The sequence below is a fragment of the Gracilinanus agilis genome, chromosome 2, assembly GCF_016433145.1.
Source record: "Gracilinanus agilis isolate LMUSP501 chromosome 2, AgileGrace, whole genome shotgun sequence".
Classification (NCBI taxonomy): domain Eukaryota; kingdom Metazoa; phylum Chordata; class Mammalia; order Didelphimorphia; family Didelphidae; genus Gracilinanus; species Gracilinanus agilis.
The window spans coordinates 287,580,130-287,598,693 of record NC_058131.1 but is presented as its reverse complement, the minus strand read 5'-3'; the positions used below and the strand labels follow the sequence as shown (position 1 = coordinate 287,598,693).

At 41.0% G+C, this 18,564-nt stretch overlaps 1 protein-coding gene across 1 annotated transcript in view; it reads right to left on the bottom strand.

Moving 5' to 3' along the window:
* Positions 1–15,166: 15,166 nt before the first annotated feature.
* Positions 15,167–18,564, bottom strand: part of LOC123233641 — a 33,114-nt gene continuing 29,716 nt past the window's right edge. Inside the window, exon 6 of the mRNA XM_044659703.1 lies at positions 15,167–15,796. Coding sequence (XP_044515638.1) covers positions 15,674–15,796 — 123 coding nt within the window. The 3' untranslated portion in view covers positions 15,167–15,673. The remainder of the gene's footprint in view (positions 15,797–18,564) is intronic.

Genomic DNA, 18,564 nt, shown 5'->3' with positions numbered 1-18,564 from the left:
CTGTGGTATTTTACTGAGAGACTTTTAGGCTGTATAGGTTTCTCTCCAGGGAACCAGAGGCCAATTGTTCAACTGGCTTTTCTCTGGACCTCTCAGCTGAGATTCATTCCATGTCTGTCTGCCTCTGTTCTTCCTTTAAAAAACAAACAAACAAACAACCTTTACTTTCCATTTTAGATCAATATTGTATATTGAAGTGATTCCCAAAGTGTGCGCCACCACCCCCTGGTGGGTGCTGCAGCGATCCAGAAGGGTGGTGATGGCCACAGGTGCATTTGGGGGCAGTGAATAACTGTAAGGGGGCGGTGATAATATGTGACAGGGGGCCCTAAGTAATATTTTTTCTGGAAAGGGGGCGGTAGGCCAAAAAAGTTTGGGAACCACTGGTATATTGGTTTCAAGGAAGAAGACTGGTAAGGGATAGGCAATGAGTGTTAAGTGTCTTGCCCAGAGTCACACATCCAGAAAGTGAATGAGGCCATATTTGAACCCAGGACCTCCCATTTCTAGTCCTGAATCAATCTACTGAGCCACCTAGCTGCCTCCCTGTTCTTCCTTTTAAAGGATAAATCCAGGGGAATGGTTCAGACTTACCATGACTTAAACAATCACTCTCAAATGTTATATTTAAGGGAATTATTTACACCTTGGGAAGATATCTTCAATGCCAAAACAAAGGCCCTATCCTTTAACAGTGATCAGTCTCCTCCTGGGAACATCCTTTGTAAAATATTTTTGCCATCTAACTTTTTGAGATTCTAGCATTTTGTTATTTTGCATTTCTAAATTCTAGCATTTTGTGATTCTATGATCTTCATAGTCTGTGATTCTTTGGATTTAGGATTCTAATATCCTATGATTCTTAGTCATCAAGTCAACAAGCATTTATTTAGTTCCTATTAAATACTGAGCACTATGCTAAATGGTAGGGGTACAAAAGAAGTCAGAAATAGTCCTTACTTTCAAGGAGTTCACCATCTAATGAATGGAGTTCACAGTCTAATAAGAGACCCAATAGGAATACAATTTTGCATAAGCAAGGCACATGCAAGATCAATTGGAAATAGTCTCAGTGGGAAGGCACTTTCTAACATTCCTTGATTCTTTTATCCTGAGATTTTATGAATCTAAGATGCTAACATTCTATGTGATTCTATCATTTGAGAGTCCTAAGATCCCATGAAACTCCTTCTTTGCTATGATGTGATACAGTAGGTGTTTCTCATCATTGTCTTCTTTCCTACAGTGATTGCTTCTGGTCAATTATTTGGACAAAAAGCATTTCCAGGCTCTGTGCTAAGTGCAGGGAATACAAAGAAAAACAAATGCACCATGTTGTTGTTGAGTCATTTTCATCCATGTACAAATCTTCATGACGCTGTTTGGGGTTTTCTTGGCAAAGAAAATATACAATACCTCTCCTCTAAGAGCTCACATTCTAAAGGGAAAGAAAACATGCAGATAATTATGTACATACAAGATATAGAGTAAAGATACTAGAAAATGGAAGGTAGTAGCAGAAGACAGAATTTTAGTTGGGAATTGAAGGAAGCCAGAAAAGTCAGGAAATAGAAACAATAAGAGAGAACATTCCAAATATGGGGGACCACCAGGGAAAAGACACCAAACTGGGAGATAATAGTATCATGTGTGAAAGAGAAAGGAAGAAGTTCAGTGACTCTGAATGGTAGAGTGTATATAGGAAAGTATAAGAAAATGAGAAGGTAGGAAGGGGCCAGGTTGTGAAAGACTTTAAATATCCTACGGGGCATTTTATATTTGATCTTGGAGGAAAGAAGGAGCCACAGGAGTTTACTGAATAGGGGGGAATGTCACAATCAGACCTTCACTTTAGGAAAATCACTTTGGTAACTATTTGGAGAATGGATTGGAGTGGGGAGTGAGTTGAGGCAAGGGGATCAACTAAAAGCTATTGCCAAGTTCAAGTGTGTGAGATGAGAACCTGCACCAGTGAGGTGGCTATGTGAGTGTAGAGAAGGGTATTATAATATTTATATATATGCATATGCATATGTATATATATATATATATTGTACACACACATGTATATATAGAGAAAGGTATACACATTATACAAGAGAGGTTGTGAAAGTAGTAATGACAAAACAACAGATTGACTAGATGACCTGAGTACAAGAGAGAACTGGCTTCAGGATCACACCTAGGTGAGGATGGTGTGTGTTTGACAATAATGGGGAAATCTGGAAGAAGGGAGGGCTTGGAAGAATGAGTTATTTTTTGGATATGATGAGTTTAAGATGGTTAAAGGACAACTAGTTTGAGATATCCACATATCAGTCAGTGATGTGAGACTGTATGAAAGGTGTGATCCAGCAAAGGAGACTTATAAGGAAGTAGAATGAATGATCCTATTTCATCTTGTCTTTTCCAACAAATTGCCTCTGATTACTGGCTGCATCTCTACTGCCTAAAAACATGGTGATGTGTTCCTTGTTCTCAAAAAATCTTTACTTGATCTGTCCATTTCCTACTAGAAATCATCCCCATATCCTCCATTTCATGACTGAAGACTTTAAAGAGGCTTTTTACAATGGGTACCTCCACTTCCTTGCATCTAATTCTCTTCTTAACTCTTTGCAGTCTAGATTCCAATTTTATCATTCCACCCAAACTCCTCTCTCCAAAGTTTGTCTCCAAATTTGTCAAATCTAATAACCTTTTCTTTCCTAATTTTTATTCAAAGATATTTTATTTTCCCAGTTGAATATAACAATAATTTTCAACATATGTTTTCTAAAATTGTAAGATCCAAATTGTCTCCCTCCCTCTCTTTTCTCCCCCTTCCCAGAGTTAAATGATAATCAATTTGATCTGGGCCATACATGTATTATCATGCAAAACACATTTCCATATTGGTCATTATTGAAAGAGCACTTATATAAAACTATCAGTGTATTTACAATTTTATTTTGGGGTTTTTCTTCAATACTGGGTTCCAAGGCAGAAGAGTGGTAAGGGCTGGGCAATGAGAGTTAAGGAACTTGCCCAGGGCCACACAACTAGGAAGTGTCTGAGGTCAAATTTGAAACTAGGACTTCCCATCTCTAGGCCTGACTCTCAATCCACTGAGCCATCCAGCTGCCCCCTTTCCAGCTTTTTCTGAAATCATCCTCCTTATCATTTTTTATAGCACAATAGTATTCCATCACTAACATAATACCACAATTTGTTTAGCCTTTCCCAGTTAATGGACATCTCCACAATTTCTAATTCCTTGCCACCACAAAAAGAACTGCTATAAATATTTTTGTACAAGTAGACCTTTTACCCTTTTTAAGATCTCTTTGGGATAAAGACCCAGTAGTGGTATTACAGGATCAAAGGATATGCACAATTTTATGGTCTTTTGGGCATAGTTCTAAATTGCCCCCTAGATCAATTCACAACTCCACCAACAATGCAGTAGTGTCCTAATTTTTTAATGGCTTTTTTCTTAATCTTCATCTACCTTGACTTCTCTAAAGAGGCCTTTGGAAATTACCCACTTATTTTTAATATTTTCATCTCTACTTTTAAAAAAACCCAAACCTTTATCTTCCATCTTAGAGTCAGTATTCTGTATTGGTTCTAAGGCAGAAGAACAGTAAGGATTAGGCAGTGGGGGTTAAGTGACCAGATTTGAATCCAGGACTTCCCATCTCCAGGCCTGCCTCTCAATCCACTGAGTCACGCAGCTGCCCTGTGAGGTTCATGACATTATGCTCTCTTTGTTCCTCCTACCTTTTTCTCAGTCTCTTCTACTAGATTTTCATCCTGACTTTTGTCTTGCAATTAGACTTTGATGATTCCAGAAGAGAGTGAAGCTGATGATTTTGTGCAACTCTGCCTCACTTAAATCTAATTCAGGGTTTAAGTCAAGAGTGATGTCATTGGTCCTTTTAGAAAATGAAGGATAAACCACATAAAATCATCATCCAGATTATACCCACTAACCATGGTTGTGCATCAAGGCTCTGTCCTGAGATACCACATTTTCTTCCTCTATTTCAGGAGATTTTATCAGCTCCCAGGGTTTCAGTTATCATCTTTAAGCAGATTATCTCTAACCCTAACATCTCTCCTGATCTTCCTTTAAGCCCTCCCCTCTTTCTGACTTCCCTATTATTGTCAAGACACCACTCCTAGGCTCCCAACATAGGTATCATCCTTGATTCTTCCCTCACTTTCTATCAACCCCTCTATCCAATCATTTGTAAAATCTGATCTTTTCTACCTATCTAACATCTCTGGTATATGCCTTTTCTTCTCTGAAGTTGCTGTTACCCTGGTGTAGGTCCTCATCACCTTACACTCAAGACTATTGAAATAACCTTTGGATTGCTCTCTTTGCCACAAGTCTCTCCTTACCCCAATCTATTCTCCATTTAGTTATCAAACTGATATCCCTAAAGTTGATGGAGTTTGACCATATCCCTCAAGTCTGATCATTTCACTCCCCTCTTCAATAAACTCTAGTAGCTCCCTACTGCCTCCAGAGTCATATATAACTTCTTTCTTTTGTCTGGCTTTTAAAGCCCTGCATAACCTGTTCCCTTTCAACCATGCCAGTAATCTTACATCTAATTCCCTGCCATGTATTCTCCAATCCAGGGGCAGCAGCCTCCTTATTATTCTTCAAACACAACACTTAATCTCCCAACTCCAAACATCTTCACTGACTGTCCCCCATGCCTGGAATTTTCTCCCTCTTAATTTTTGACTCTAGATTCCCTGGCTTCTTTCAAGTCTCAACTAAAATCCCACTTTCTACAAGAAGCCTTTTGCAATCCTCCTTAATTTTAGTGCTTCTTCTCTGTTGATTATCTCTAATTTACTCTGTGTAGAACTCATTTGTACAGAGTTGTTTGCATGTCGTGTTCCCTATTAGACTGTGAGCTCCTTGAGAGTCAAGATTGTTTTTCCGCTTTCACAGCATTAGCAAAGTGACTGGAACATAGTAGGCACTTAATAAATGCTGACTGACTACTTGACTGTGTAATAACGGAAGTAAAATATTAAATGTAATATTAATTTTTAAAAAAAGGATTGTGGTCGCCGTCTATAAAATTAACTCTCAAGTGAGGAGTCTGTTAGTAGCTCTTAACAATTAAGTTTTAATCAAAATGGAGAAAAAGTAAAAAGGGAAATGTAGGAAGGAGACAGAAAATATCACCTAACTAAAATATCTCCCAGCTGCCAAACCCGAAAAACCCCTTGAGGGCACAGCAGGCGCTGGCACTCCCCCTCCTGACTGTGTTCTACTACTGCACTAACCCAACCCCCAGCTCTCTGCATCCCACAAATACGCATGCAAGATGGGATGTGGGGTAGGAGGAGCTTGGGGAGGAAGAGCCTGGAAAGTGGATTCTATCTACACAACTGATAGATTGTAGAAGGTTTAGAAAGGAAAGGAAGTAGCCAGAGCAAGTGTAGATGACTTTCTCAAGTAGCTTAACCAAGAGGTTGAAGACACAGGATGATAACCAGAATGAATGGTAGGATCAAGTGAGATTTTTTTTTAACCCTTACCTTCTGTCTTGGAGCCAATACTGTGTATTGGCTCCAAGGCAGAAGAGTGGTAAGGGTAGGCAATGTGGTCTGAGGTGAGATTTGAACCCAGGACTTTCCATCTCCAGGCCCAGCTCTTTTTTTTTTTAAACCCTTAACTTCCGTGTATTGGCTCCTTGGTGGAAGAGTGATAAGGGTAGGCAATGGGGGGTCAAGTAACTTGCCCAGGGTCACACAGCTGGGAAGTGTCTGAGGTCAGATTTGAACCTAGGACCTCCCGTCTCTAGGCCTGGCTCTCAATCCACTGAGCTACCCAGCTGCCCCCAATCAAGTGAGATTTAAAATATTTATATATATGTTTAAGGCTAGGGGAGACATGAGCATATTTATAGCAATAATGAAGGAGTCAGTAAATAAGGAGAGACTGAAGATTACAGAGAGAGTGAGGAGGATAGGAAGAGCAATCTTCTGGAGAAAACAGATTTGCTTGAGATCAAGGATTCAGATAGAGGGTTAGCCTTGGCAAGGTGAGAGCTACTTCTTCATGAGAAAGGATTAAAGGAAATATCAAGAGAAGACATTTGAGTGAAAGGAGATGAAGAGGAAAGAAGAGGGAATTCTTGGTGGATGACTTCAGTGGTCTTTTTTTTCAGTGAGGTATTGGGCAAGGTCCCCAGGTATGAGTATAGGAAAATGAATGCCATGGGAGGTTTGAAAAGGGAAGAAAAAGTCTGTAATAGTCATAGGATAAGTAATCAATTAAGGAGATATAAAGCAATAAGAGACCAGTTAAGATTACATAATATACCTTTAAAAAAAACAACAACTTAACCTTCTGTCTTAGAATTGATAATTAGGATTCCAAGGCAGAAGAGTATTAAGGGTAGACAATTGGAGTTATGTGACTTGCCCAGGGTCACACAGCTAGGAAATGTCTTTGAACCCAGGAATTTCCTTTTCCAGGCCTGTGTCTCTATCCACTGAGTCACCTAAATGCATCAAGATTATATGATATACATGGACAGTCAAGTATAAATCCTTTCTTTTGTCTGGCTTTTAAAGTCTGTTCCCTTTCAACCTTACCAGTAATCTTACACTTAATTCCCTGCCATGTATTCTCAAATCCAGGGATAGCAGCCTCCTTATTACTCTTCAAACACAACACTCAAAATCTCCCAAGTCCAAACATTTTCAATTATCAATTATATGATATGTGTGGATACTTAATTTTTGTTTATTTTTTAAATCCAATTAATTAATTAAGAATATTTTTCCATGGTTACATGCTTCATGTTCTTTCACTCCCTTTTCTCCTCCCCGCTCCAGTAGCCAACAAGCAATTCCACTGGGTTTTACATGTATCATTGATCAAGACCTATTTTCATATTATTACTATTTGCCTAAGAGTCATCATTTAGAATCTATATCCCCAATCATAGCCCTATCAGCCCATGTGTTCAAGCAAATGTTTTTCTTCTGTGTTTCTGCTCCCACAGTTCTTTCTCTGGATGTGGATAGCATTCTTTCTCATAAGTCCCTCAGAATTGTCCTGGATCAATGCATTGCTGTTAGTAGAGAAGTCTATTATGTTCAATTATGCCACAGTGTATCAGTCTCTGTGTACAATGTTCTCCTGGTTCTGCTCCTTTCACTCTGCATCAATTCTTGGAGGTCATTCCAGTTCACATGGAATTCCTCCAGTTCATTATTCCTTTCAGCACATTAGTATTCCATCACTAACAGATACCACAATTTGTTCAGCCATTCCCCAATTGAAGGCCATCCTCTCATTTTCCAATTTTTTGCCACCACAAAGAGTGCGGCTATAAATATTTTTGTACAAGTCTTTTTCCTTATTATCTCTTTGGGGTATAAACCCAGCAGTGGTGTGGCTGGATCAAAGGGGATACAGTCTTTTAAAGCCCTTTGGGCATAGTTCCAAATTGTCTTCCAGAATGGTTGGATCAATTCACAATTCCACTAGCAATGCATTAGTGTCTCAATTTTGCCACATCTCCGCCAACATTTATTACTTTCCTTTGCTGTCATGTTAGCTAATCTGCTAGGTGTGAGGTAGTACCTCAGAATTGTTTTGATTTGCATTTCTCTAATTAGAAGAGATTTAGAACACTTTTTATATGCTTATTGATAGTTTTGATTTCTTCATCTGAAAAATTGCCTATTCATGTCCCTTGCCTACACGGATATTTAATGGACAGTCAGCCAAGTTTTGTAGTCATTTGGTATATGAATAGTCAAGTTAACAAACCAAATCAACAAGTATTTATTAAGCATCTATTATATGCTTGATACTGTGCTAAATGATGAGGATTTAAAAAACATTAATTAGAATAGGAGTGAAGATGGTGGGAGTATTCCAAAGGGTTGGTCTGCAAGGCTTCCCCAGTGATAGGACAAGAAGGCAAGGGATTCAAATGTGGAAGAAAATGTAGAATTGAATTGGTTCACAAGCGAATAGAGATAGGGAAGGGAAGAGAGTATAACTAGTGCAGGGGAATGGCATTGGAAAGAATTTAAGGATAGAGAGATTGGTGGTCATGGTGAGGGGAGAGAATAGGGTTAAAGGCTATAAGACAGGAGGAGAGGGAGAATAAAAAAGAATATGATCAGCTAAAGGGATTTCAGAGTTCATGAACATCATGGAAGTAAAATCCTGAGGGAGGACAGTAAGATCAATGCTATCACCCTCTAGTAGCATGTAGGAGTGATTCATGGGAATTGAGTAAACTGAGGAACTGAGAAGTTAGGGGATTTGAAGGAATGCATATATATAAATATATGAATGTGTAGATAGATGTCAACATAAAATATATATATATATACACAGCACATAAACTAAACATAGTGTATATATATATATATATATATATACACGATATACATACAGTATATATATGTATATATAGGTATCCCTTCCACATTGTGGGGGTTAGGGATGTGGCACCCCTACGATCTGTAAAATCCACTTAAAATGTTTTGGCTTTTATTTTCTTTTCACAGACTTTAACTTCTTACCCTTAAAAAAGAAATTATGTGTATTTTTGGTATTAAAAGATAAAATATGCTAATATTATATAATACTATATGTATATTTTATGCATTTCTGAGTTTCTAAACTTTTTCTGTGTCGTTTGCTGGCCTTTGCATGTCATCTGCAGCTTCTGCAAACCTTCCCCAAACTTTCCATTTAATTTCTTTTTTTTTTTAAATCCTTACTTTCCATCTTAGAATCTATGGCCGTTAAGTGACTTGTCCAGGAAGAGTCCAAGGCCAGATTTGAACCCAGGACATCATCTCTCTAGGCCTGACTTTCTATCCATTGAGCCACCCAGCTGTCCCCCTACTTAATTTCTTATGCTGACTGGTGATATGTCAAACCTATTATGGAGAAAGTCACAATGTGGAAGGGATACCTGTACCGGATATACATATATATACAGTATATCTCAATATATCTAGATGCTCAGGTCTCTTATTGTAGAGGTAGGGATTTTGGTGAAGAGAAAGACTGAACCAGGCATTGATCTCATTAAGAAAGGGGGGGAAATGTGCTGAGGGCCAATAGATAATGACCAATAGCAGGATCGGCTTTGGCTGACTAATTTGAATAATATAACCCTAAAGGAGGAAAAATTGCTGGGTAATTATGGAAGAGAGAATGTCTGGAAGTGGCCAGGTGAAACAAGGTGTATTCCAGCTCTTCCACTAAGAGCCCCGAATCAGGATAGGAGAGAACGAGTAAGCAGTCCGGGGAAGGGTGGCCTGGGATATGGCGCCATTCAGAGGGAACAGATCTCAGGGAGCTCCTGAAGATGAAAAGAGTGAGAAAAGAAAAGGGGGAAGATGAAAATGAGTTTGTGGATTATGGAGCTGGCATTCCAAAGAGCAGAGTGGAAGGAGTAGATAGATGTGGAAAGAACCATTTGGAGGGATAGAAGTAGAGTTGAGGATGCAGAGACTTGGGGTTATTGCCCCTTTTACAAGGTCTTTTCATCCTCAAGGGATGGATACCTTCCTAATGCAGACTGAAGGGAGGTAATGGCACTGCAATATCAGGAATCATAATAGCTGGTTCTTAAATAGCACGATGATGTTTATAAATGTTTACATATATTTATTTCCTCCTGATAGTCCTATAAGGTAAGTAGAACAGGAATGATCACACCCATTTCACAGATAGAGATAGATAAAGAGAGGTTCAAATAGAATCACAGAACTAGAGTTGGAAAGGACCTCTGAGGACATCCTGTGGAACCCCCTTATTTTATAATTAAGGAAGCTTAGTGAATACATGATCAATGACCCCACATTTAGAGCATGTTTGAAAAACAGGGAAATAACTTGCTCTACCATACTTGCTTTTGTTCTTCCATTCCCAGTTTATTTGCATTTTTTTTAAAACCCTTAACTTCTGTTTTTTGGCTCCTAGGTGGAAGAGTGGTAAGGGTGGGCAATGGGGGTCAAGTGACTTGCCCAGGGTCACACAGCTGGGAAGTGTCTGAGGCCGGATTTGAACCTAGGACCTCCCATCTAAGTTTATTTGCATTTTGAGACAACCACTGGGTTGGGGGGAAAGGGAGAAGTTTCTTTGGGGCAGGGGAATATATTAGGCACAAAGACATCTGGGCCTTAATGTTGCCTTGCCCCAGCTTCCTGGAAAGGTTGGTCTTTTCAAAGAGGAAACAGAGAGGGCAATACTGAAGCATGAGGAAAAGGGTACACAGGTGGGTTTTTCAGGCCTCTGAACAGTAGGTGTTGGAGACAGAGTGAGCTTCCAATCTCAGAAATCACAACATGGAAGAAGAAGGGCAGTCAGCTCTGCTGCAACCCACAAAAAGGGTGCCATCACTGGTCAAGACTCAGGAGGCACCAGGAAAATGAAACCATGGAGTATGGCTCCAGGCTGGTCATCCCAGCCATCTTCAGAACTAGCAGTTTTCTCTTTGTCAGGGAGCTAAGAGATGTGTTTCATCTTCACCAAGCAGGAGGCTGCCTCACGTGGGCTCATCAAGGGGGCTGCTACAGCAATTTGCACATTTAATACGACTTTTCTCAGCTGCCCTTGGAAATCAATCTGTTCTCTGGAAGTCTTTACCTGGCAACCGCCACTTAGTGACTTGGGAATGGCCCTGGTGGAAACTGGAAGGGATTTTTCATGGGAGGAAGCTGGTCCTCCCATCCTTCATGTATCAGGGAGACAACCTGCCCCACTCCTCTGACCTTCAGGAAGGATGTCTGTCTGCCTTCCGTCTCTCAGGAAGGGGGCCCTGTCTCTGGGGTTGGGGTGGGAGGGAAAAGAGTTCAGCCCAGACCTTTCTGCTTTGGGGCAGCCCCAGACTGGGCTCAGGAGGAGGTGGCAGACTCAGGGAAGCTCTACCTCATCCAGGATATGCTGACCTAGGCCTCAGTGTCACAGATGGAGTCAGATAGGAAGCTCTGATCTGGAGGAGATTCAGAAGCCGGGGAGACAGGACTAGAGGCTTTTGCTCCCATCATTGGAAAGGAAAAATACCAAGACCTGGAGTCAGTATACCTGGATTCTATTCTCAACTAAATTCCATTTGAATTTTGGGTAAATTTGAGGTCATAAACTATCATCCCAGCTCTGTTGCAACTGGCTAAGTGGCTAGTCACTTAGCTCTCTGTGGGTCTTGGTGTCTCTTTAAAATGAGAGTGATACAGTTTGGCAGGAAAAGAACAATGACCTTGAGGACAGCCACACGGGGAGCAAACCTTTGATCTGACCACCAAGTCATTCAAACACGAATGGCCTCAATAACTTCATCTGTGCAAGGGAGATAACCATTCTTGCTCTCTTTTCTTCATAGTTCTGTTGTGGACAAAGCGCTTTAGACAACAAAAGTTTTAGAGAAATGGGAACTATTTTTTCTCCCCATGATTCCTGTTCTCTAGCAAAGCTAATACTGTGCATGAAAGAAGTGTTCAGCTTGAAATATGGTATACTGGAGGAACACTGGGCCCTTTAGCCTATTTTGTAATTCTCACCACTGGAGTTAGTAGTCCCCTGACCCCATCCCTCATTTCAATAATGACTTTCCTCATTATCTTTCATTTATCTTTCACTTCGTTAGTGATCTTAGCATGTAATACTGTGTATGCTAGCTATCTTTGATGGCATCCTCCTACTAGATCATAAGTACCATGAGGGCAGGGATGGTGTCTTACCTAAGCTCGGTATCTACTCTAGTTCTCAACACAGGACTCTGCATGATAATACATATTGGTTAAATAAAAAAAATTTTAAAAAATGGGTTACTCCTCCAGGAGTCACTGTCTCCAGAAGGGCCATTGTGAGAAGGATGGATAAAGTCAAACATAGATGACCTCAAAAGGGAAGGAATAAAATGTAATGGAAGGAGCTCGTAGGTTGAATTTTTTTAACTTATATTCTGTCTTACAATTGATACTAAATATTGATTCCAATGCAGAAGAGTGGTAAGAGGTAGGCAATTGGGATTAAGTAATTTGCTCAGGATCACACAACTAGGAAGTATCTGAGATCATATTTGAACCCAAGACCTTCTGTCTCTAGTCTTAGGTGGGTTGAATTTTGACTGAGCAATTTTTAACTATGGAATCTTGAGCACACCATCATCATCACCGTCATTTTCACAGCTCACATTTCTATAAGCACCTTAAGAATAGAAGTTCACTTTGAGTGTGGGTTATTTCATTCTTTGTACTTGTATTCCCACTGTCTAGCACAATGCCTGGGACATAGTAGGTCTTAATAATTACTTGTGGAGGGAGTAAGGTGGCTCAGTAGATAAAGAACCAGGCCTGGAGATGGTAGGTCCTGGGTTCAAATTTGACCTCAGATACTTCTTAGCTGCGTGACCCTGGGAAAGTCACTTAACCCCAATTGCCTAGCTTTTACTGCTTTTCTGCCTTAGAACCAATACTTAGTATTGATTCTAAGAGGGAAGGGAAGGATTTTAAAATAAAGATTACTTATGGACCAAATGATGTCATTGGTCTTTGAAAATGAAAAAGGGGGCTATCCCTACTGGACTAGGCACACAGCAGGCATTCAATAAATGATTATTCATTGATTGGCTGGTGATTCCATTCTCTTTAGAATTAGAATGGGTCTTTTGACCTATTATCATGGAAGGTCAGCAGAAGCTCCAAGACCTAAAATTTATAGTCATAGATTAGGAGCTGAAAGGGATCTCAGAGGTCAATTAATCCACCTGAACCCCATTCTGCAGCTGAAGAAACAGGGACCCAGAGAGTGATTTTCCCAAGGTCTCTTAAGTAGTGTCAGAGATGGGATTTGAACCCAGGTCTTCTTTGACTCCAAATCAGTGATATTTTTACTATACCACATAGCACAGTTATCAAGTGATTACTTAGGAGTACTCATTGCCCTCTCTTTGTGTTCTCTTAAAAAGCAATTTCCTTGGGAGGGGGATATAAACTCCTCCTTCCCTCCCCCTTCCAGGGAAGGTTCCTGTCCTTGAGCTATGGGCATATGTCTTAACAGCTGACCCTGCTTCCTCTTATTTTTTGTAATGTGGTGAGCACGATGATGGGCATCAACAACTCAGGAATGGAGTGTTCCCAGATGTCCTTGGCTCCACTGTCCCTTAGTGTCATAGTTAATGGCTAATTCTGTCTGGCTGTGTAAATGGGAGAGGGAGGCAGTAAAGAGCTTGTCTCTTCCCTCCCTAGGCAGCATGGAATATTTCTCCATGGGTCACAGATTCAGGGGATGCCTTCCTAGCAGAGACAGGGGGTGAGATTATCTTGATTCAAGACTGCAGCTGGGAGATTCTTATTCTTTTCTGTGTTATAGACACCTTTGGCAGTCTGATGAAGCCTATGGGCTCCTCAGAATAATGGTTTCCTTCATAATCCTATGTATTTAATTTTAGGCAGATAGGATTCCTCAGAATAATGGTTTTAAATGCATAAAAATCAAGTAAGATTATAAAAGAAACCAGTTATATTGAAATAAAGATGTAGGTTTCTTTTTTTCCTATTTAAGTTCCCAAGTCTCCTGGAATCTACTTCTGTGTAATTCAACCTATTGATTGACTGATCCACATCAGTGCTCAGACAGGGGTCCATGAGGAGGTAGAGGAATCTGTTCATTCAGTGGGGGCCACCTTCCCTTCTGCTAGAAGAACTTTCAATGGCACAATATGTCTTCTAGGACAGGGGAGCAGAGAGGAAACCCCTGACCACATGGAATCTAGTGTAACAGAAGCAGCAGGCAGTGGTTCTGGAGTCTGGACCCTTGAACTTCTTTAATCTTGCAGCTGTGAAAGGATCAGGAGCCTGATGACTCTACAGCTTTGACAGTCTTTCTCTTGGCCTTGCTTGCTGATCTAGAACTACTCTGGCCCAAATCTGGCTTTGTAGTCTTTTCCTGCACTCCCTATCTCCCTTCTCTCCCCCAACTCCTCCTGTTCCCTGTGAGTACCATTTAGAAATGTCCACTTGGGTCTGAGAGAGAAAATCCAATGCCAGTCTATAGGATTGCTTGCATGTTTCATTTATTGACTTCTTTAACAGGCCATATGATTTTGTACTTGTGAGGAACTCCCTTTCCCAAAGCAGATGAATACCTACTGATTGAACAGTTTTAGAGAATTGCCTAGGGCAGTGATGGTAAACTGCACTCTCACATGGCATGTGAGCCACCCCCCTACTCCAGACAGGGGAGGGAAGAAGCAATCCCATTGGGCTGATGAGCAGAGGGTGGGGGGGAAGTGAGGAATGTCCTCAGGCATGGCGGAGAGGGGAAAGGGAGCATCCCCCTCCAGCAAGTGTGCCATAGGTTTGCCAACATGGGCCTATGGGCACTCAGACATTAGGTAATTTTCCAGGGTCACAAAGCCAGTAAATGGTGGAGGTGTGATTTGAAACCAGGTCTTCCTGACTCCAAAGCCAGCTTTCTATGCTCTCTACCAAGGTATCTCTGGTTTTAAATAAAAATATATTTAGGATTGTTAGTAAGGATTTTTTTGTTATTGATAGATTTGTACATGGTTGAGCTAGGGATTCCCCTGTTGGACCCTGGGCCACTTGTGCTCAACAGTTCAACTTGGTGCTAGACTAGCAAATTCATTATTGAGTAAAGAATCCCCCAGTGGTCTATATTCTGATGATCTCCATCAAATATTTCTTTTCTAGAGTAAAACTTGAGAGGTTTTTGTGTCTTTTTTTGGTGGGTTCCTAGACCAGAGGTATCAAACATGAAACATGGCTGTGGCAACACTCCTGAGTGTGACCCAAACCAGATTAAATATGTAATTATGAAATATTTAACAAAATACAGTACAATCAAATACTGACACTAAGTCAGTATGTGGCCAGTAGGCATCCTTGTGCATGGATTACTGGCTCCTGTTTCTACTTGAGTTTGATACCACTGTACTAGACCAAGGCCAAAAGATCTGTGGAGGGGGCAGGTAGACAGCTGAGTGGATAAAGAGCCAAGCCTAGAGATGGGAGGTCTCAAATTTGGTCTCAGACATTTCCTTACTGTGTGACCCTGGGCAAGTCACTTAGCCCCAACTACCTAGCCCTTACCCCTCTTCTGCCTTGGAACCAATACTTAGTATCAATTCCAAGACAGAAGGTAAGGGTTTTAAAAAGAAAAGAAAAGATCTGCAGAGACCTGGCACCCCAACTGAATTAGAGATTCAACACGTGATGGAAGCTGAAGAGTTGCTTCCAAGTTAGCATTAACACATCTTTTTTTTCCCCTCAGAAGGTCAATAATAATAGCTGACATGATATAGAGGTTTTATAGTTACAAAGGACTCTACTTCTATTATCCCATTTGACCTTTGTGAAGTAAGAAGCTAAGGGGTCGTTATCCCCATTTTCAGATGAGAGAATTGAGATCCGAGAAGGGAAGTGATCTGCCTGATGCCATACAGCCTAGTAAATGGAAGATCTGGAACTCAGACCCAGATTCTAAAATTCCACTGAATGTTCTACTGATCATTGATCCCCATGAATTTGTTTTCAGGTTCTTGAAATAATCTTCAGCTTCCCTCTTTCTTACTGGAACTGTAAAATCTTCAGCATTCCTTGGAAATAAATTGATCGTTCCATCCTCCTTGGAGCTTCTTCTGTTGGGTCCAGACTATTGGACCTGAATAGTGGCATACTCAGAATGGAAACCCTTCACTCTGGCTGGGCTCATAGATTGACGACTTTTCTCAATGGGTTGGAGATCAGCATATACAATCTCTTTGTTCCCTGTTGGCTGGAAAGGCAAAAAAAAAGAACCTTTGATAAGGAGGTTTGGGGAAGGAGAGGAAGAATTAGATAAATCTTAGGTCAAATCAAAATCTATATGGATGCAGTATATTTAAGGGTATATTTAAAAAAACCTAATTCCTTCTTTCAGGGCTGCCTCGTTTGATGATTTTGGACATTAGAAGAGTTGGTCTTGATGAAGAGAATTTAAAAGACTTGTCCAAGATCACATAGGTAATAAATGTCAAGAGTGGAATTTGAACCTAGGTCCATCAACTCCAAAATCAGTGTTTTTCCTACTTTGCCACTGTGTTAGAGCCCTTCTGGGCATTCTAGGTTTTATGTCCTATGATTCTCTCTATCTCTAATATTCTATGAGTCTATGAACCAGGGTGAAAGAGGAGTCAGAGTCCACAGTTTCAGAAGAATCACAAAGGAAAACTGATTCTTTCCCTGACTCTTTTTTGTTCCACCATCTACATTCACACAAGAATGGTTATGAAGTCATTTATAGTATCTCAACCCATCCCCCTGCCAGCCAGAGGGAGAGTACAGATGATTTGGAAATTCCCTGATTCTCCTTCAGTCCTTTTACAAAGTCATACATTCCCATTGAGATTTCTTTTACTTGATCCCTTCTACTTCTTTTTTTTTTTAAAACCCTTACCTTCACTCTGTAGAAGCAATACTAAGGACTGGTTCTAAAGCAGAAGAGCAGTAAAGGCTAGACAATAAAGAGTAAGTGACTTGCCCAGGGTCACACAATTAGGAAGCGTCTGAGGCCAGATTGGAACCCAGGACCTCCCATCTCTAGGCCCAGCTCTCAATCCATAGAACCACACCTTCTTTTTAACCTTTGCTCTTTTCCTCTCCTCTCCCCCTTTCCTATCACTATCATGGACCCAGTCTTTCCTACTTATGTAAGCTAGACAGTTTCCACTCTGGACCTTAGGAAAGCCAGGGCTAGGATCCTGACTCTACCTTGTTGTGTGACTTAGTCATTACCTAAGGCCATGGATCATTAGAATTAGAACTGGAAGGGGTCTTGGCAGTCATATAGTCCAGTCCCTTTTTGTTACAGATAAAGAAATTGAGGCCTGTGGAAGTGAACTGATTTTCCCAAGGTCACAAGGCACAACTTTTCTAGGCTCTCTTTCTGTGGAATGAGGGACATGCTCCCCCTGAGACTGAATTAGCTAATATTCACTTGTCTCTTTGAGGCACCAGATAATCAATCAATAAGTAATTATTAAGTGCCTACTACTCTGTCTAGGTGTTGGAACTATAAAGACAAAAAGGAAACAATCCCTGCCCTCAGGAAGCTTACAGTCCATCGGGAAGACAACATGCAAATGTATCCTCACACACCCATATACATGATAAATGCAGAATAAATTCAAGAGAGTTAGGGAGGGAGAGTGGGCCTAGAAGACCAAGAAAGGCTTAGCATTGAAGATGGTGGTGTTTGGACAGCATCTCTAACAGCTAGGAAGGAATTCCCCAGAGTGGAAGCCGATGAGGGAGTACATTCCAGATCATTCCATCCCACATGGTCAGTGCAAAGGCATGGTGACAGAGAAAGAGTGTCTGGCCCATGGAATGTAGGACTAAGAGTTACATCTAAGGAGACTGAAAGGGCAAGAAGAGATCAGGTCATAAAGGACATTAAAAACTCACTCGTCACCTGTATGCTCTTGGGTAAGTAATTTCCCCTTTCCCAGTTTCACTTTCTTCCTCTGGAAAATGAGGTGATGAATTAAGTGCTCTCTAAGGTCCCTTTCGGTTTTAAATTCCATACTCTATGGTTCTCCAGACGTTCAGAGCCCAGTGGTAGGGGCTGTGTAAAAGTCGATCCCAATGACCAGGGTCTCCAGGCTCCCTAGATGACTATTTTCAAAGCTCCTAATAAGGTTACTAGAGGATATCAGTGAAAATAACCCGAAAGCCTTCACTTTAGTGGAAGGAGATGGATATCTCAGCAGCCATGGGTGGTCCCTTGGCACTGGTTCAGAGACCAGAGAATCCATGAATTTTATTGATATGGAGGCCAGGGTGGATAAATTCTCAGGCCTTTGGGTTGTACTTGTTTACTCATCAATCCTGCTCCCATAGGACCTTCACAGGGCAGTAAATATTAAATTCCTGTGGATTCTTACTGGGTCATAGGGGTAACTGGGGTTATTGGGTTTGGCCCCATTTCCATCTGAACTCTGCCCTGATGGGAGCTAAGAGGGAACACAAGGAGTAATTTTTTTTTTAAACCCTTACCTTCCATCTTAGAATCAATAGTGTATATTGGTTCCAAGACAAAAGAACAGTAAGGGCTAGGCAATGGGGATTGAGTGACTTGCCCAGGGTCACACAGCTAGGAAGTGTCTGAGGCCAGATTTGAGCCTAGGACCTCCCATCTCTAGGCCTGGCTCTCCATCCACTGAGCTACCCAGCTGCCACCCAGCTGCCCCCCACCTCCCCTTGCACCAGAGTAATTTTATAAAGCTGCTCAAGGAGATAAGAAGGAAGAAAGAGGGGAGGGGACAGGTTGGGCAGGAGAAGGGAAGTTGGATCCCTTGGCAGAATGTAATGAAATGTAGATTGGGAATCTGGAGATCTGGGTTCAAGTTCTGATTTTTGCCCCTGCTGCACTCACTGCCTGACCTCGGGCACTCACTTCCCCTCTCTGGGTCCTAATGTCCTTACCTATTAAAAAAATAGACAAACAAATAAAAGAGAGAGTTAGGCTGGATAGACTCTAGGGTTATCTCTGGCTTTGATATT